Raw genomic sequence first — 21,841 nt, forward strand, 5'->3', positions numbered from 1 at the left:
AGTTCACTAATTGAAAGGAGTTGCTTGATGGTAGCTACAAGTCTATGTGTAGAATCTTATCTATTTCTCGCTTTATCACAAATCTCTAAAATTCCATAAACATCTTATTAATTTACTCTATCTACATAATCCCAGCTAAACTTTGCTTTTCCTAATAGAATCTACAGATACAGAAAATACTTGAAAATCATTACATCCAAAACTTTATTTGAAGAACCCAGTTAAGGGAATGGAAAGCATTATGACTGAATAGAAAACCAATCTAATAATTTAAGGACTTCAAACATCTGTAGATACCATATAAAAGTCCTGAAAACAAAGTGCCTAAAGATAGGGGGAAATCAATGTGCGCCTATAGTACACACGAAAGAAAGTTAGTTATAGTATTTTATGCAAAATACTTAGAGAAAAAAAGTGGCTCAGAACAAATTCCTGTAATTTTAGGTCAAAATCAGTCTAAAAATGACTCACTCACAGAAATACTACATTATTAAATAGTGCTCAGAATTAGAATAGAAGTAATACAAAGAAAAACAAAAAAAGGTATGCATAGTGGGAGAAAATTCGTATTTCTTAGAAAGACAACTCTGTATAGCATGAAATGAAACTGAATGAGGACAACTTTGTGCTCACTGGGCAGTGGAAAAGTGTGCTAGTGAGCACTTACCAAGTACTAGAGGCAAAATACTCTGCAGGATGTTTTATACAAGCCATCTCATTTAATTCTCACTATAGTCCTACAAGGCAGATATCAGCACTTCCATTTCACAAAGAAGGAAACAATGCTTCAGAATTCAAGAAACTTGACTAAAGTTGTATGGCTTTGGGGCTGGGATTTGAACTCTGCCTCCAAAATCTTGCTAGGCTCTTTCTCCTATATATCTCAATACCTTTTGAGTTTAATTCAAAATTTAAAAAAATAGTTCTGATAGTTGATCTTTACTTAAGATATATGATAATATATCTAGCAATATCTCTCAACAAATAAAAACTTACATTAAGCTTAGCTTTTTAATCTCAGAGCCCTATAATTTGTCTGCAGGTTCAATCTGTCCTATTTCCCATATTCCTTTCCCTTTCGCTTGTCACAGACCTTACATAGGGAATAATTTATATTTTTAATATATACCTATATCTAGATAACACAAGTGCAATTAAAAGTTTGCCTACAAATTAACCATGTTTCATATCTATCATCCTGCCACAATAATGCAATTTATTTTCCAGTTTGTATTTTAACCAGATTTGCTTAACCATCTTTGTTCAAAGAGATCCAATGTTTGTTAGATTAAAACTTAATGATGGCAATACAATACTAGCAGTAAGTACTTCTAAAAAAATTATTGTACCATATCCCTATGGTCAGACTAATTATATAAATATCCCAGTTCCGTACAATACTAATATACTTATATTTTACTATTATATATGGCATTGTTTTACATACTTTTCAAAGATGTAATTACAGTGATTCAATAAAAAAACATTTAGTAAGTAAGCACAAAGCACTGTACTACACATTGAATATAAAGTGGTGAATAAAATAAACAAAAATTCTTGCTTTCAGTGAGCTTTCGGTCTAGTACTGGAGACACGCTGTAAACAAGTAAATAAACAATTACAAAATACAAAGTACTATGAAGGAAATGATCATAAATGCTGTGATGGAAAATTTGGGGAGCGGCCTACCTAGGCTAGTCAGGAACTGCCTTCTAAAAAGGAACAGTTAAGCAGTGATGTGAAGAAGGAGTCAGTCACATAAAAAGCCTAGGGAAGAACATTTCAGGCAAAAAGAACAGCACATAGGGAAAGCCTGCTGGAAAGAGTCGCTGCATTTAGGAACTCAAAGAGAACCAACGTGGGTGAAGCACAGTGAACCAAGCAGGGGTCAGACCACGCTGGTCTCACACATCATGGTAGAGTTTATATATTATTTGAAATGCAGCAAAGAGGCACTGAAAAGTTTTAAATATGGGGTTTAAACACAAAGTAACAGAAGTTAAAAGATCACTCTGGCTGCTGAGGAAAAAAACAGATGGGAGGAAAACAGAGGAATCAGAAGACTAGTTAAGAGACTACTGCAGTATTCTAGACAAGGGGTAACAACTTTAACTAACCAAGGTGGTTTCAGTGACCTGCAGAGAAGAGATTCAGAATATATTCTAAAGGTGGAATTTATAGAACTTACTACTAAATTCCAAATTGAGGGTCAGAGAAAGAGAGAGAAAGAAATAGAGAAAGAAATAAAAATCAATAATCTACCATATTTTGCTGTACATAATGTGCACTTTTTTGCCCAAATCTGTGAGGGAAAAATAAGGATGTGCATTATGCATGGGGTAGTACTAATTCTGTATCTATATAAATGTTTTTAATTTTTTTATTTACGCTTATGAGTTAAAAGTATACCTCTAGAAATCAATAACAATATCCGTATGCAAAATAGTACCCTTAAATACGATAATCAGTTTTGTTGAACTTACGATGAGTTCTTGGCCTTCTATGATGCATAAATATTGTAAATTTATTACCGGAACATAAAATTTCTTGTACCTTGTATCTGTTCTTGTCTTCTGTAATTATTTGTTACATAAAATTTCTTGTATCACAATATGTTAAAAAAAAAAAAAGCTAAAATCCCCTATAACACAAAAAACAAGTACCTAAATGTAAACAAATAAAAATTTGAATTAAAAATTAAAAGATTTTTTTTCCCCTGAAAGTCTGGGCCAAAAACGTAGGTGCACACTACACACAGGAGCTCATTATACACAGCACAATACGGTAGTTCCTGCTTTAATCAACTGGAAATATAAGGATTCCAACGACTGAAATGAGAAAAACTAGAGGAAGTTTCAAAAGGAAACTCAGCTCTATTCTGGACATGATAACATCTGAGATTCTGAGACTTGCAAGTGATGATGTAAATCAGTCAGGTGGACATTCAAATTTGAAGCTTCAAAGAAAGCTCTGATCTAGAGATAACCCCGCAAGATAGGATATGATATCAGAGAATCAAACAGTAATCTTATTCATAAATTCAGAATACTATGGAAGGAATTGGTTTTCTACCAAGCAACAGAATCATAAGTTTAGAAAATGTCTGGATTCAGATAAGATCTAAAGTCCAGAGATCCAAAGTCCTTATATTCTAACTCAAAGTTGTTCAATAATGATTTGAATCAGTCTTATCAAAGTAACATCACAGACCCTAAAGAGAATCTAAACAAGAAGAAAAGCAGGTCTTTCAGTCTAAAACAAATCTCTAATAAAATGTTATAAAACAGGAAAAAGGATAAGAAAAGAACAGCTTACTGGAGAGCTCTATATTTGAATTTAAGGGCCTAAATAAATATTACAAAATACAACTCAACAACAAAAAGACAAACAATTCAATTTAAAAATGGGCAGAGGACATGAACAGAAACTTCTCCCAAGGAGACATACAAACGGTCAACAGATGTATGAAAAAAATGCTTAACTTCACTAGCTATTAGGGAAATGCAAATCAAAATCACGAGATATCACCTCACACCTGTTAGAATGGCTATCATCAACAACACAAATAATAACAAGTATTGGAGAAGCAGTGGAGAAAAAGGAAGCCCCATACACTGTTGGTGAAAATGTAGACTAGTGCAGCCTCTATGGAAGGCAGTGTAGTGGTTCCTCAAAAAATTACGAATAGAATTACCATATGACCCAACAATCCCTCTCCTGGGTATCTACCCAAAGAATCTGAAAACATTTATCAGTAAAGATATATGTGCTCCGATGTTCACTGCAGCTTTATTTATAGTGGCGAAGACATGGAAACAACCAAAGTGTCCTTCATTTGATGACTGGATACAGAAGATGTGGTATATATACACAATGGAATACTACTCTGCCATAAGAAAAGAAGAAATAGTGCCATTTGTGACAACATGGACGGATCTTGAGATTATTGTGCTATGTGAAATAAGTCAGACAGAAAAAGTGGAGAACCATATGACCTCACTAATATGTGGGATATTAAGCTGAAAGCAACAAAGGAACAAGACAAACAAATAAACAAAAACTCATAGACACAGACAACAGTTTAATGGTTACCAGAGGGGAAGGGGGGAGAGGGGATTGTACAAGAGGATAAAGGGGGTCAAACATATAATTAAAGGAGAACGGACTCTGGGTGTTGAGTACACAATGTGATATATAGATGATGTAGTACAGAAATGTACACTTGAAACCTATGTAATTTTACTAACCATTGTCACCTAATAAATTTCATTATAAACATAACAATTCATTTCAATTCATATATTCTAAACCAAAGAAAATAACTGCTAGTGTATTATGAACTACTCCTAACTGCAAACTACATTTACATTATATACATATACACACACGCGCGCGCACGCGCGCACGCACACACACACACACATATATACGTATATATATATATACATATACACTTTATTTTTTATATACATATAGTGTGTATATGGGAGGAGGGGGTATATGTGTATAATTATAATATTGCTACCTCCTTAAGGACTAGGGTATATACATTCCAGTATCACTAATGTCTATAACAATGCATGGCACACAGTGAGTACTAACTAAACGTTTGCTTACTACATAAATGAATCAATGAACAAAATGTATGCTTCAAGAAAATGAACCAAGACAGAGTACAAAAATAACTTAATGCATAACTTAATATTTAACAAGAATGATTCAAGAATTTTTTTTTTAAAGTTACATCCAGAGAAAGCAAAGACATGCCTCTGGACTAACACATACTTTAACAGCTTATCCCACTGGAACTGACCTGGTACTTAATAAAGAATACAGGAAGTAACGATTATGTCTTCTCTTATTACTAAATAATTAGTCTAAAATTCAGTAATGGAATAAATAAAAAACTCCCACGTATACCATATAAAAACACTGACAAGAAAATACTTTCCTCATGCAGTTAAGTAACAGAACCATAGTGTTATACTTCATCTTAAAAGAGAGCATAGTATTTGTGGGAAAATACACAGAAGTGTTTGTGTTTGGAAATACAGCAGACGATACAGCATTCTTTAATGAAAGCATCTGGAAATACAAAGTGTCATACCTGCAAGCAAAGTACAATGGAGTGGCTCCTGATACGTTTGGCCTGTTAATATCAGCACCACTGTCCAGCAAGCACTGCACTGTCTGGGGGGGAGAGAACAATTAAACGTAAAGCCAGAAAAGTCAAAGACACAATTATCATCATTTTAATTCATGTAAGGAAAGTTCTTGCCACACCTTGAAGCTTTAAAGAAGAACAAGTAGGAACATGACAATTATGAGGGCTGAACAAATCCAACTTTTGGTAAGCTCTCTGAGCCTCACAGACACTACACGATATATGCGGTATTATCAATGGAATATAAATTGTATTAACCTGGGAAGGCTCCAGAAAGGTGACACATGCTACCAAGGACTTCAAATTTGTCTAGTAAAACTGAGACAGTGAATTTTTAACTTTATTTTATAATTAACTTAAGTTAAACAGCCTCATGTGGCTAGTAAATTGGACAGTGCTGCTCTAAATGCCTGAATTTATAAACAAGAAATTTTTGCCTCTTAAAAGAAAAAATAGCTACCAAAGCTGTAACTCTCGCAAAGTCAAAGAGCACAATATTTAAAGTACAAAAATGTTAACAAGCTAAGAGTCATTTTGCTATTAACAGTAGCCAATCCTGACTCTGTTTTTCTGATAGTCATTCATATATATTCTGTCCTCTAAGCTTTAGTTCTGCAATCATCTGACTAATACTAATGAAAAGTAATCTAATGTAAATCATAATATCTTAAAAATACATATCTGATGATTAGGGATTGGGCAAGACTCGCCTGAAAACCTTAAAAAAGAGAATCTTCTCTGTTTTTATTCCTACAATCCTCATTTGAGTTTCTTCTGCAAAAAGGAAGAAGATGCATAAAAACTTAAAAGCTTTTGGAATTAGACAGTTTAATATTACTTCTGGATTGGACACGTGTTCATCCTTGTTGCTGCTCTAAAAACCTAATGCAATGTAAATAAAATAATAAGAGTATAAAAACCCACAAGGAAGAACAAAAAGGAATACAACAGCATACTAAATAAGTCAAGTTTTGGGAAAATGGCAAGCAAGCAGAGGAACAGTAACTGACTTAGCAGATCAAAGAAACCTAAAGTTAAGTTCCTGCAAATGGGGATTCCAACAATAAACCATCAATTCTCACTATAGGACACGTACACAAAATACAGGAGCTGGAAGTACCAACTACCATGGAAGATGGGAATAGTTACATAAAGTTAAAAACAGGAGTAGTAGTCGAAAGCCTATAAAAGAAACAATTAGACAGTCCCCCAGGACCCTCCCTTCCCATCCCATACTGTTAGCTACTATTCCTCCCTATAGTGTCTCCGAAGTAGAGAGGTTTATTCTTTGGACAAAATGAATAGGGAGGCTTTGGACTGGCAACAAGAAATACAGGTAAGAGCAGGGATAAGGAGCCATGCTGGAAATAACTAATTAAGTGAAAACCTCCAGCCTCCATATTCCACTGGACTCACAGAAATACAGTAGCCAGGCTTAAAACCTCAAGCAGAAGGAGACTAAGTTTCCTCCCAAGACTGGCACCAAAGAATTCTACAGATACTGGTGTTACAGAGTCACCAGTGAAATTGCACAATTGTCCCCTAAGAGGCATTTGGTAATACTAAGAGATTTTTTTGATTTTCATGACAGGGGAAGGTGGAGTGCAATTGGCAGCTAGTGGGTAGATGTCAGGGATAAGTCTAAACATCCTACAATCTACAGACAGCCTGCACAACAAAGAATTTTCAGGCCCAAAATATCAATAGTGCCAAGATTGAGAAACACTGGTATACTGTAAGGCCAGTCAAAAAACTCTGTCCATGCACACAATGCTTTCAGCTAACATTGTAGTGCCTCACCACTATGCACGAATGGACAGACAATATTTAAGAGACAACTTGAAGCAGGCCTCTAACATGAAAAGCAAAAATAAAAAAATAAAATAATAGAAAAAGGAAGTCAGAATAATAAAGACAAAAAAGGGAACCAAAAAATACAGTAACAAAAATTAGAAAAGTAAGATACTCTCAGAGAAAAAAGAAAAAATTTTAAATGTGAAAGAAATAAAAATTCAATTGAAGTTTAGAAAGGCAATGTTGAAGAACTACAAAAGAAGTAAAACAAAAATAAAATAGAAAAAAAATGTGAAAATTAATAGATCAATCCATGAAGACATACTGTAGAAATTGAGAATCAAGGAAAAAAAGCTGGGAGACCCAAGGGAAATAATCAAGAAATAATACCAAAAAATTCCCCAGTACTGAAGGACATGAGTTGCCAGATTGAAAAGGCTTAACACCTACCCAGTCTAATAAATTAAAAGATCTTCAACAAGGGACATCAAAGTGAAATTTTACAATACTGGGGATATAAGATTGCAGAGATAAATAGAAATAGGACTGGTATTAAACTTCTCAACAGCAACACTGGAATCTAAAAGATAAAATGCCTTTAGAATTGTAAGGTATATGGCTTCCAATGTAGAATTCTATACCTAGCCATATTATCATTTAAACATGGTTTTAAACAAAAAAACGTGCTTAGCTATGTGAGATTTCAAAAAATAATTACCTCCAATGTACCTTTTCTCAAGAAGCTAGTGGAGGATATCCTCCTCTAAAACAAGGGAATACAATAAAATAGAAGATGTGGAATGCAGAATGTTGGAGCTCGAACATAGGAAAGACTAAAAAATTCCCAGGTTTAGAGAAAAAGAATGAAACTGACATTATCTAATGAATTTGTCCTTGTAGAAAACAATACTGAGATATTTCTCAGATCTTATTTTGTAAGAACATATAAGAATTATTGATTCATAAAAAGAAAACTGAGCAAAGCCAATTATTAATTTTAAGAAAAAGTCACCCTAGATAGGAAATGTTATTATAGTTCACTACTTGACTCAGCAGTAAACAATATTTACCTAAATATATATATATATATATATACACACACATATACACATAATATACATAATACATATATATGTAACTGATATTGTCTAACCAAAGTTTGTGATATAATTTTAGAAATTGAAGGAGAGGGCCCGGGAAGAGGACTTAACTTAAATCCTCACTCACCATAATGAAAAATGATTTGGTGATATCTAAAAGTCATGAATTGAGAAAGAGCAGTAGAAACATATTATTTGGAAATACATACCAAAAGGAAAGCTAAAAATGTTGAAAACTGCTGCCTGGTGATCATCACTTGACAAAGAAAAATGAGAGTTTAAGGGACTATCATTTTTTATTACAAACATTTTCATAAAAACGAAAATTTTAAGATATAGTATTAATGTTTTGTATTTGAATTTACTTCTATCTCAAGAGAAATTCTAAAATCTACATAAGTAACGCTATATAATTTATAACAAAGTATATATTGTTACATAAAAGTTTATTATCAGCTATATAATTCATTTAAACTGAGCACAAGTGGTCAAGTACAGCTTTCAAATATAAGAAAAATAAGCATTTAGGTCACTATAACATAAGGCCTATTTGAGCCTTTTAATCATGACTTTCCCCTTTTTGATTTTTGATTTAGAAACTATGTCTGTATGGCACCAAATAGATGGACAGCAGCAATAATGTTCACTAACTTATAGAAATTATAGTCAATAAACTATCTTTCAAAAGGCTCAGGAGAGATGAAAGCAAATTATCAAAAACATATATTAATATGCAATTAAAACCCAGCAATCTAGAGACAGAAGCTGAAACAAAATAATTATTAACATACTATGCATTCATTAAAGTTATTAAAACTGTAATACTATATAAATACTATGTAAATACTATATAAAACTATACGCAAAAAATTGTTAAAACTATATAATGACATAATAATATGAATAACCTTAACATATGCCTGGACACTGTACTAATAAGCATTTATCATTTTATTTAATACATCCTATGAGGAAGTCGATATTCTCTCCATTTTTTACAAGCAGGAAACCCAGTCTCAAAGAGTAATGTGCACTCCAACACAAATAAACAGAGAAGCAGAGACTAAAACCTAAGCCCATGTTTATAAGCACTATGATATTTACCAAAAAGTAGGAATTCTAATTTTTCTGAATTTAGTTTACTAAATGTATTATGGCTAATTTGGCATATAGTCTTCATAAGCTGCATTAATCATAAATGATTTAATAATTCCTATTAAATAATTATTTGAGAGTCAAGCTCAAGCGCTTCGACATCTATTTGTGTTTAGTTTTTAAATAATGTCATTTCTATACTTTTTACAGTACTTCTCCATTTTTATTTATACTGTAGAGCTTACAGTATATAAACAATTTAGCCCTTAGACTAACATATTCCTCTACTGTTCTCTTCAACAAAGTTGTGAGACAAACTTGGAACAAATAACAGCAAGAAAGCATGATTTACAATATGAACTGTCATCATATCCTTGTCTATAGGAAATATTCTACAAAGACAGTAGAAATAGTTTCTGTTCTTAAGAGAGAAAAACACTTAAGAAAGTGGATATAGCTCATTCCAGCATCTTCTTTTCCATTATAAATCTTTCTGCTTTCCTGTTTTAACAGAATTATCCCAAGTAAGGCCCTCAAAATACGCTACTGAAAAAAAAAAAAAGTTTTCAATGTTGCCTGAAGACAAACAGGGAGGAAAAACCCATTTCCCTCAGAGGAAAGATAAAAAATACATAAAGGGATTTGACTGTGAAGAATAAAAAATTGCCTTGCAACACTGAAATGAGTGAAAAGTCATCATCAATCTTGATGATTAAAAAAATTTTTGCAGATTTCTTTTTGTAAAAGCTCTGAAACAGGACGAGAAATACAGAATTCAATTATCAATGAAATGGCATAATGGGAGAAAGAACAAGAAAGTCACAGAGAACCTTAATCACAGTTATTTAAAAAAATTTTCTAGTCTATGTGTAATTACTTATATATATATATACAAAATAACTTTGAAACCAGTAAAACTCAGGTGGATGAAATTGAGTATTTATTAAATTGAAATAAATACGTAAACGCTCTTGAAGAAACAATACTGCTTGAAGATTTTAAACTATATAGAAGCATAAGGCAACAACATAACTTAAGAGAATAAATTCTGGATGCAACTACTAAAGTCCCTAAGGAATCCCCAAAGCAAAGATTTCCGACAATAGATACAAACAAATCAGCTATGACCTTTTATAAGAATCAGCACTATCAATATACACTAAAATTAAAGGTACAAAAGAAAAAAGTGACACTCAGAAATGGAAACAAAATAGCAGGAAAAAACTGGCCGAAATGATACTGCATTTGACTAGTCCATTCCACCTTTCAACAAAAATTTCAACGTCTGTTATGTGCTAGGGACTACTCTAAATGCTGGAGTTACATCAATAAACAAAATAGACAAAAAATATCAGCCTTCATGAAGCTTACATTCTAGTGGAAAAGGAAGACCAAGAGACAAAAGAATTAAATTATGTAAATGGTAATTAAACCTATCCAGAAAAACTGATAGCATTCTCTAAGACAGATTTGAATTCAATTTGTTTTAGCAAATTTCTCACCCCTAAATCCCTACATACAAATACTTCTGTGAAAACTGCACCGTGTCTGCTTAACAGACTATAAGCCACAAAGTCTAAAAAAACACAATTGTGATTTACAGTGGTCCTAAGCTCTTCTGTTTTCAAACTGTTATGATGTCTCATTTGCAAATATTAAGCTCAGCAGTTTACAATTTAATGTAAACATGTAAAAATATACCAACATATATACTTGTGACTGATAGCTGACTACTATATTTTTCAAGTTATGGTTTAACATACAATTTTAACAACTACACTGAACTGAAATCATTTTATATGCCTAATTTAGATCACCAAAATATGCTTTTAAAATAATTCAGAACTTCAAATTCCCTGTCCAATCCTCTCCCCTTTAAAAAAAAAAAATAGAAAACTATTCTCCTATTCCTAGATAATCAACAATGGGTGTCTTTCACCATACACACTAAGAAACTGCTGGGAAGGAACCTTGAAGGAAAAGCATTGAAAGGGGATTTTCATATGGCCTTCAAAAAATACTTAAGAAGAAACAACACATTTTCAACAGACTTCTTAACCTTTCAAGTGATAAAACAATATCCTGAGTAGAACACTAATGTGCAAAACTAATGTTCGGGTGAATCACAAAAGTCATTTAATTGAAGGCAATGACTAACAAAGACCACCTGTGTCCAATACACTGATAAATTACAAGGTAAGAAATCCAAGGCAGCTCTATTTTATCAATGTCAAGTCTCTAAACAACACTGAGCAAAGTAAAAAGGAATAGATATTCAATATTAAAACTACAAGTAAAAATTTGACTGTGGTATTATTTGCTAAAAGACCAAACAACAAAAAAAGCAAGCATATTTGTTTTATCTTTTATTTAAAAATAATTCTGGTTATTAACCAATGTTATCCCAATAAATTTAATTAAATAAAAAAACCTGAACATTAAAAAAAAATTCTGATGACATGACTTAACAGAAATGCGTAAGTAACTTATGCACTAAAAAAAAAATGGCCAAGTCACTACTCAGTGACTGGTTTTCATAGCTCTTCTCTAGAAATTTGTCCACCTAAAGATATAGAAACTTTAAACTCTTAGGTAGTATCTAGCAAAAAGTCAATATTGTCCAGGTGTGCTACAAAAATCAGAGAACAAGACAACTTTCTACTATTTGCTTATATTTCCCAGGAGTGATAAAAGAGATTTGAACATTAGAATACATAAAATTACTCTGAACCTGAAAATACATTATGAAATGTTAGTCTATCTACCTGTGTGTCTCAGAGCTGAATCCAAATAATGTTTTTGCAAAAGCTTTCCATTAACCATGGTTGTCCTATAATCTCTGGATCAAAGTTGGAAAATGGCTAAAGGTACCAACAATCAATACTTGGAAGCTGAACATAGGGGAGCACTGTTCCTTAATAAGTTTACAATTTCAGTAAAAAATGCAGTTTGGTTCTATCAAACAACTGCTTTTAAGATTCAGGAGCTTAAATTTGTTCTAAACAGGGCTCAACTATCATTTTATGTGGTTGTGAAGCTTCATATTCAGCTATGTAAATTTAGCAATATAAAGTTTATTCTGATAAAAATAGAATTTCTTTTATAAATGAATTGAAATTCGTCCATAAACTAATCCTGCTATGTACTCTATATAATTGAGATTGAACCATTTGACAGCTCTCTAGGGTTTCTAAATTCAAGTTATTCCAGAAAAACAGTAAGCAACTGTTTGTGGTAATTCAACACATTAATAAATCCTAACTGATGACAAAGAAAAAAGTTAACCATAAAGTAAGTTCAATTTATGGCCAAAAACATATACCTACGTAGAATAATATTAAGTTTTACTACTCTTTCTAAAAACAAGATTAAAACTCAAACAACACACGAGACCTAGCTTACCGCACAAGAGTAAATGAATTAAGGATCCAAATACTGCTCTCTATGCTTTTCTTGCAGAATCGCATCATCACGTTAATAATGGTAGTAATAGTACCAATACTATTGTTGCTCTTAAGTGTTTTCCAAAGAGTCCACAATACTTTCCTTAATTATGTCATCAATAGACACAATATACCTTAGGAGGTCAATAAGAGCAGGGAAAGAAAAGTTGCCAGAAACTATATAATAAGCTAGCTGAATAGTCAAACTCTGAAGTGATTTGTTAAAATCAATATCCAAAGACTAACCATAATTCTGGTATTGTATAGCTAATAACAGCTAACCTAAGGAAAATTATGAAGAATTACATTATTAAGGAGTTGTTACGATTGTTTCTTTCATCTGATCATTTATAAATAGTAATACAAGTTGTTTAAAATCATAATGCTATTAAGTTGCAAGGACAAAAAAAGGTCAGAATGCACTCTTCAATTGCCCACACTGCTTCCTTCCAACAAGAGGATGATGAGACCTTTATCTCGGTTTACCTCTAATGAAACAGATGCACCTATATGAAGTCATGGCAAAGATTACTTGATTTCTTGGGTATGACAAAAATGAATGAATCTTCTAAATTTTTTTATCTTTAAAAAAGTAATGTAAATCTGAAAAGCATTTCTTGTCATTAAAGCAAGAATATAGTATTCAATTATAAATTCTATAAAGCTTTAGAACTCTGCCAATTACTCAAAATCTTTTCATGTACTCCTGAGATTTACCCTAAAATGAGATTAGAAGGTAAATTTCAGAAGATTTTTTTAATCACATCTGCCCCTTCAATTTGCAAAGAAATGATATGCTTTAAAAGTGTTTTTAAATGAAGTTTCTTTCCCCTTTAAAGTTTTGTATTTCATTTTATAAGACATAACATGCAAACTTTTAAGCTTAAAAATAAAACAATCTCAAAACCTATGTCTTCATGGATACAAGTATTGAATACCTTTTAATAAATTTATGCAAGAACTGACTACTTTGAGACATTAATGAAAAGGCTATTTTCACTTGCCACTAAAATAAGTCACTATGAAACCTGACAACACATTTTAGACTCAGTATTCAACTTATGGAAAGATACACAAAGTGTTAAAAAAAATCAATAATCCCTATCGTGTAATAACTTTCCGTATCCCATAGCCCAGTAAATCACATCAAACTCAAGACAAAAAGATATATTCGCCTACTGAGATTTGAGCACATCCCAAAAATATACGAGTAATTATGAGATATAGGTAATATCAGCATAACTATCCACAGATTTTTTAGAGGTATAATGCATCTTGGAGGTTAGGAGATAGACTAATTTTTCAAGATTCCTTCTTGCCCTAATTGAAAGAGGATTAAAGATGAAAACAGTTATTCATAAAATAGTTTTCAACATTATCTGTATATGATCCTTGCAGATAACTATAACTGATCAACTATGACAAAATGGAATTCACTCACCAATACCATAAACCACAAGTTAACATGGCTTTTTGTACACTTCCTCTTTTACTATATCTGCAAAACCTCACCCTGTGAAATTCATCATCACAGTGAAGTCAGGCTCCCTTTAAATCTTCTGAGAATACAATTCTTCAAAGGCATTTAACTATGAGGAATTCTCCCTTACTTTACCACACCTGCTTTAGGTTGCACACCATATGGAATATATTATACTTACCACGAACTACTCTTCAATAATTTCAGAAGGCAATTCTAAATTTCTAGTGCAGCCTGCAATGCTCATGTTTTCAGCGAAGGTCTTCTTAGTAATTCTTGCTTCTTCATTGATTCAAGGCAGCTAAAATTAGCTTTTGTACCTCATTTCTAATCTGAACTCCAGTTTTTTCCTGCACAAGCTCCTGGGCAACAAGTAGGATTTGCAATCTTAGTAAATGACACTCCACTTATCTGCTAATAGCAGACAATGTTTATATTAAAGTAGATGCTTTTCTGGTCCTATGAGAGCTTCAAGCACAATTCATTCTGTAATATGTAAGAGTTGCTTAAAAACCTGGGCCATTCAAGAGTAGCACATTTCACATAATTTTTTTCCACATAGAACATTTTTTAAATTTAATAATGTTAATTCTGAGAAAGCGAAAACTAATGGGAAAGAACACTCCTTCAAAATACTACGTTAGTTTTCAGATGGTAAAAGACAAAAAAATAAAAATGAATACTGATGTTCAGAAGAAATTCCAGGAGAAAAAAAGAGTCCTATATCCTCCTTTTATCGAACTCTTAATACACATATAAGACTGTCAACCATGGCTTCACTATCTTAAAGAAGTGAAATATTCTGTGAACTGAGGTCATAATAAAGTGTCTACACATGCAGGATCCCACATCCTGAACCCAAGTTGGGAGAAATGTGTTTGCAGAGATGGAAATTCAGAATTCCACTGGGAACTCTCCCAACAAAAAAGGTAAAACAGTGTACAAAAAAATATATGGGGCGGCCAGATGGCTCAGTTGGTTAGAGCATGAGCTCTTAACAGGGTTGGTGGTTCGATTCCCACATAGGCCAGTGAGCTGCGCCCTCCACAACTAGATTGAAGGATAACTACTTGGAGTTGATGGGCCCTGGAAAAACACATTGTTCCCCAATAAAATTTTTAAAAAAATAAAAAATAAACAGACTTGTATCTTTGTAGTTGTTGGTGGTGATTTTTTGTTTTTGGTTGTATTTTGTTACTATTAGAAAGTAAATAAGTAACATTCTATTATCAATAACATTAAATGTGGGGGGAAAAATACACCCTGAAAGTAACCAGGATAGCAAATTATAGCAAAGCACAAATTCATCTAAAATCTTAAGCTAATAACCATATAAGGCAGCAAAGTCTCCTAATGAAAAAGAAAACTACTAACAATTTGAAAAGCCAAACGTTTCTACACAGGAATAACAGGAAAGTATTGCTATAAAACAGATGCATGATTTTAGAAATCAAACATCAGAAAGAAAACAACTGTCACTTTAGTCCTTGTATCATATTCCAAGACAGTAGACAAATACGATAACCCAAGTTGAACTATTTTAGCCATGTCAGTGCTCATTTTTTTTACTATCTAATCCCAATAGAAGCTTAACAGTAAACAATAAAATATGAAAAATTTATTTGATAAAACTGAGAACGTACATTTAAAATTTTAGTACATTCAGCTATTACAATCTATGAATCAGAAATAAAATTGAAATCCAAATTATAAATATTTTGAACAGATTTAAAAGCACTGTTTATCTATTCCTTTTATCCACATAAAATACAGTAATCAGAAGTCTGTATGATATAGAAAATGTAAGAATTTGCTATGACACTTCAAGTTCCCAGTTATTCACAGTGAAAAACGTTTCATGGATTCAAAGTTTTCAATAAAGACATGCAACTGGGAGCTCTCCACGTGAAGCTTACCGTCTTGTGACCGTTCTGGCAGGCCACGTGAAGCGCCGTCTGCCCCATGGCGTCCTCCACGTCGACGTCACTGACGTGCTGCACAAGATCGTGGAGCAATTCCGTCCGCCCATTCACAGCCAGCCAGTGTATCTGTGCAGCCATTCAGTTACTTAGCATTTATGCAAGAGTGTTTCATATAAAAACAGCAGATAAATAATGTGATTATTTCTCAACTGTGGGTATGATACGCACAGTAAAGACTAAAATTAATATTTAAACCTTTATACTTTTTCCCTATATTTTTATATGGGGAAAAGTACGCATCAAGATGTAGATTACACCAAAATCAAGCACTTCATGGTTAAAAGTAGTTAAAGTATAGACTTAGAATCATCAAATATTCTGCTTTTTAGATGACTCTGGACTCTATGCATAGCTTCTCTCTAGAGAAAAGGCAATGGATATTTTCCCTTCCCCAGAAGTAAACATCAGTTAAAAAGTAAGTAACATAGTAGATGTCTTAATCTTTACAAATGATGCATGTATCCTGTATTTTACAAGTAACATATGCATCATATCTAAACAATAAAATATATAGGAAGGATAAAAATATAAAGCACATATAAATCTACTGCTCAAAGACAGTCAATGTTAAAACTTTGGACTATGCTATCCATGCATTTTCATTTTACTTTTTTCCATTAAAAAATATGTCATGGAACTTCCCCAAACACCACTGAAATAAGAGTAAAGAGCACTTTTTCTTAAAGGACAGACCCACTAAGATAAAGAAAAGAATACAATAACAACGAATTTTGGAAGCTGGAAGCTTTTGACTTGTCAGAAACAAAAGCTAAATCCTAAACCAGAAGCAGAAAAAGCCAAGTAGGAAGGTGATTCAGATCACAGAACTCCCAAAAAGCTAAAAAATCAGTAGTAAGCACCCTGCATCTCTTGAAGCAGGGGCAAATGCGGGACTAAAACTACATCAGTTGAAAGTTTATTTCATAAGATTTAGACCCATAGATCCCCATCCCTTCCCAACTCTGCATGGCCAATAAATGCCCCTCCCCAGTCTGACAGAACACAAAAGAGGCTTGAAAATAGAGATGTCTAGATAAGAGACACCAGGCACACTGATGCAAGAGTATCACACTGAAAAAACAGATAAAGTGCAAGTTTACACACTGAATATTGAAATTCCAAAGCATTCTCCTCTACCCAGCATCAAGAACACCAGCATCCTCCTGATAGAAGAGCTTTCTCTGAGGAATCTCACCAGCTCAAGAGTAAATGCCAAAGAAACTGACATCTGGAAGGATCCTAAAGGCAAATACCCAAGAAGATCCCCCTATACTGAAGCCAACAGTGAACAAACCTCACTCTTTCTAAGAGCTTTTTCCTGTTGTTCTACCAAACATTTGACAAATGCATCTAATTTGAGACAAAATAAAAAAAATAAGTAAAAAATAAAAAAAGCAAAAAGTAGAGCAAAAAAGGAACCATGAATATTCAAGAAGAAAATTTCCAAAAAAACTGTATTTAATACTCTGAGAGAGAAAACATACTGACTGCATCCTTGAAACAAGAACAGGATACTATTGAAACAACAATAACAAAATAGTTCCAAAAAAAGAAACAAGAAAAAAAAAACTCTCAGAAATTAATACTGTGTTTAGAGACATGTAAACTCAGAAGAAGATTTAGAATATTGAGGTCTCCCAGAAAGCACAGAAAAGACAAAGAAATGGAGAAACAAGAGAAAAGGTAAGAAAATCAAAAGGCTAGCCCAAAGAGGTCCAACATTCAAATAACAGAATCCAAAACAGAGGAATGGAAATCACTAAAGAAGTAATTTATGAAAATTTCTCATGAGCTCCCATTGCATGAGTTTCCAGGTTGACAGAACCTCAGTATTACCCAGCCAAAGGGATAAAATTAATCCAAAACAAGACATATAATCATGAAATTTAGAACTCTAAGGACAAAATAAATTCTATACGTTTCTAGAGAGAAAAAAACAAAACAAGTTTCCTAAAAAGAATCAGAATCAAAATGGCACCAAACTTCAAAACTGAAAGCCAGAAGCAATGCTTTTAAAATCCTAAGGGAAAACAACATCTAGCCTAGAATTTACTGTCAGCTAAATTATCAATTACATAATCAGACAGACTGAAAGACTCAAGTAATATTCAATCATGCAAAGCGTCAAATTTACCTCCCATGCATCCTTTCCCAATTAACTACTTGAAAATGTGCTCCCCCAAACAGACAGAATAGCTGTGAAAAACAGAACCTATATAACAAAGAACCCAAAACAAGAGAAAGGCCAAAGGAACCTCCAGAATGATGGTGAAAAGACATCCCAAACAACTGTGAAGCGGCCTAAAAATCAACCAATCTGGCTTAGAAAGACATAGGTCTTCATGAGAGACTCCTTTAAAATGAATCAAGATGAAAGGTACTGAATATGTATTATGAGGATATTTACAAGCTCAGGGAAAGTTTGGTATGGATTAATAATTAAGTACTTAGAAAACTTGAAAAAAAATTTAAGCTGCAATAAGGCAAGAAACAGAAATAAAAGACATACAGATTAGAAAGGAAAAGATAAAACTATCTTCTATTTGCAGATTACAAAAAATCCCAAGGAATCTACAAAAAACTCCTAGAACCAATAAGTGAGTTCAGCAAAGTCACAAGATACATAATCAATGCATAAAAAGCAACTGCATTTCTACATACCATCAGTGACCATGCAGAAATCAAAATTAAAAACACAACCATTTACAACTGCTCCAAAGAAAATGAAATACTTAGCTTATACATTTAACATATGCACAAAGTATGTATGCTGAACAGTACAGAATGCTAATGAAAGAAATCTAAGACCTAAATAAATGGAGAAACATACTGTGCTAATAGATTGGAAGACTAATAAACACAGTAAAGATGTCAATTCTCCCCAAATTGACCTATAGGTTTAATGCAGTTCCAATAAAAACCCCAGCAAGGTTTTTTGCCATAGACAAGTTTATTCTAAAATTTATATGGAAAGGCAAAGGAACCACAATAGCTAACACAATCTTTACAAAGAAAAATAAAGTGGGAGAAATTATTCTGCCTGATATACAGCTACAATAATCAAGACAATGTGGTACTGGCAAAGGGACAGACACATAGATCAATAGAACAGAACTGAGGACCCTGAAATAAACCCATACAAATATGCCCAACAGATTTTTTGAGAAAGATGCAAACCCAATTTCACGCAGGATGAATAGCCTTTTCAACAAACAATGCTAGAGCAACTGGACTTCACAGGCAAAAAAAAAAAAAATGAACCTCGATTTAAGTGTCACATCTTATACAAATATTAGCTCAAAATAGATCATAGATGTGTCATTTGTTCCAAGCATCAAATTATGAAACTTTCTGAAACAAGGAGAAAATCTTCAGGATCAAGCACATAGTAGGTATTTAAGAAATTCCTGTTGAAAGAACAAATGAAGAAACATGAGGGGTCCCTTGTGAGGGAGACAAGCCCAGAAAGCATGCCGTCAACAATTCTCTCCTTATGTACAAAAAATCCTGGGGCTCTTGGCTCCCAGCTGAAGGTTTATTCCTTCTCAGGAGCCCTTGGCCTTTCCTCCCCCATGTTTGTGGCAACTATTCAATTCTGCAGCAGCATATTTTTGCCATCCCAGCTTCCTTCAGCTGAGGGGGTCAATGAGCTGTACTTTAGAGTTCATTCCACCGTGGTGGTCTGGGACTAGGCAGGAACACGCGTGGCGGCCAGGATGGTTTCCAAGAGGAGGTACACCACACCAATAAGGGCCACACGAGAGAACACCGAGGTCTATTCCAGGCAGAAACAGAGCAGACGCTGTTTTGCTATAAAAAGCCTTATGGAATCAAATGATTCTTTAAATATATGCCTGAGTAATTTTTTAAATAAAAATTTGATTTTAAAAAAATTTCTCTCCACTTCCATTAAAGTTCAGAATTGAGAAGAAATTAGCAGATAAAAACTTATGTGATTAAACAGATTATGTGAATTTTGGATATCTTACCTTGCTTATACTAGATAGTGCCCTAAGGATAGATCCATGTCAATTCCATCGTTTTATAAACCTCTGTGGTACCTATCATATCACTAAGCATCCTGTAGATATTCAAAATACAGTTTTTCTTTACAGAGATGGTGTTATATTGTTAATCTGTAACAACATCTGGAATATCACAGGAATTTTGGATTCCATATAATCATGATTGAGCTTCTTCTTTATTAAGTCATTCTCAGAATAATTCAAATCTTAGGGAAACTTTTTTTTTTATGCTCCACCCTCCAGCCCCCCAAACAAAAATTTTTAATCAGAAAGGTCCTAAAAACTGTCATGGTATGAAAATACTCAATGTTCTTCTTCATTCATAAATTAAAAGATTTAAAACCTACAAATACTACCAAAGGGAGGTAAAAAAAATTTTTTTTACTGAGTATAACTGACAAATAAAATTATAAAATATTTGAAGTATATAACATGATGATGTGATTATACACTGTGAAAGGATTCCCACCATCCAGTTAAGTATTAATAATACATCCATCACCTCATATATAGATAAGTAAACTTTAATAAATAAAACTTAGTATCTTCTGTCACGACTTCAAAACAATTTCTAATAATCACATAATTCTATTTTATCCCTACTTCTAAAACAAATAATGCACCATTGAATAATAACAACTTGATTAAAATTTTTGGACTTCAATCTCTTCAGAAATATCACATACCTCTCTATAATATCTATGTGGATCAAAAATATAGTAACTTGTCTTTTAAAAGTAAGTGACATGGCAAAATGAATAAAAATACTAAGTTAAGTAAGACCTAACAAGTCTGAAAGGTTATAAGCCAAAATATTAACAGTAATTAACTCTGAGTGCAAGGAATACAGGTGACTGATCATTCCCTTGTTACCTTTTTTTTTCCTTTATGCCTACCCATCCAATTTTCCCACAATGTACATATTAAAAGAATTCAAAAGGACAGAATGAAAAACAGCTCTCCTATAATGACACATTAGCAGAGATGTTCCTAAGAAATCCCTTGAAAGTCAGTGACAAAAGCTAGGGGAATTAGACTTCAAAACAAAGAAAGGTCAGAAACTTAAAAAGGGGAAAAGGAGAAACATGGTAAACCAAAACTTCTCTTAATAAATATACCTAAGGACTGTATCTCAAATCATTCCACATCTTCTTAATTACCACAAAGAACTAACCTGTAAAAACACTTGTACTACATTTTGCATTACTATCACCTTCAATATTATTTTCTAAAAAGTATTTTAAAAATCTCACATAAAATACTTAGCACTTACTGCTGTAAGGCCTTCATTATTACAAATGTTGACATCAGCACTGTATTCTAATAATTTACTCATGCATTTCTTCTGCCTGAAAAGAGAAAGAGACAGTCACAAATAACTGATGCTAGAAAAATAAACAAATGACAATTATTTTAATGAAGTATTAACTACATTCAACATTAGTTGATGGTTAAGTATCAATCCATTCCTGCAATATTTAAATAAACCCTATAACATTTGAAATAAAATACAAATTGTTTCTATGACTCAAAGATAAGATAATGAAAAAGCACAATGAGATTTTCATGTCAATGGGACAAATTCGTCACTCAAAATGCTGAAATTTCTAGTATTGACTGAATATTTGGAATAGTAATCCTCATTACAAATCCTCAAGACAAAAAATATAAGTCTAACAAAAGGGGAATAGATATAGCAAAAGAATGTCTGAATGTTATACATTCTTGATTGTGAAATATTTAAAAGTTAATACTAAA

The 21,841-nt window shown here is 32.8% G+C and overlaps 1 protein-coding gene across 7 annotated transcripts in view; it reads right to left on the reverse strand.

Annotated features, from left to right (window-relative positions):
- HACE1 (HECT domain and ankyrin repeat containing E3 ubiquitin protein ligase 1) overlaps positions 1-21,841 on the reverse strand; it is an 89,433-nt gene that overhangs the window by 54,555 nt on the left and 13,037 nt on the right. For 3 of the 7 annotated variants that reach the window (XM_033102863.1, XM_033102860.1, XM_033102861.1), the window contains exons 5-7: positions 21,357-21,432; positions 15,993-16,124; positions 5,108-5,190 (exon numbers count right to left, since the gene is read on the reverse strand). In XM_033102863.1, the coding sequence (XP_032958754.1) occupies positions 5,108-5,190; positions 15,993-16,124; positions 21,357-21,432 (291 nt within the window). Of the gene's footprint in view, positions 1-5,107; positions 5,191-15,992; positions 16,144-21,356; positions 21,433-21,841 lie in introns of those variants that run through there. The other 4 variants (XM_033102862.1, XM_033102864.1, XM_033102865.1 and 1 more) reach the window with 3 other exon arrangements.

Source organism: Rhinolophus ferrumequinum, chromosome 3, assembly GCF_004115265.2.
Source record: "Rhinolophus ferrumequinum isolate MPI-CBG mRhiFer1 chromosome 3, mRhiFer1_v1.p, whole genome shotgun sequence".
NCBI lineage: Eukaryota > Metazoa > Chordata > Mammalia > Chiroptera > Rhinolophidae > Rhinolophus > Rhinolophus ferrumequinum.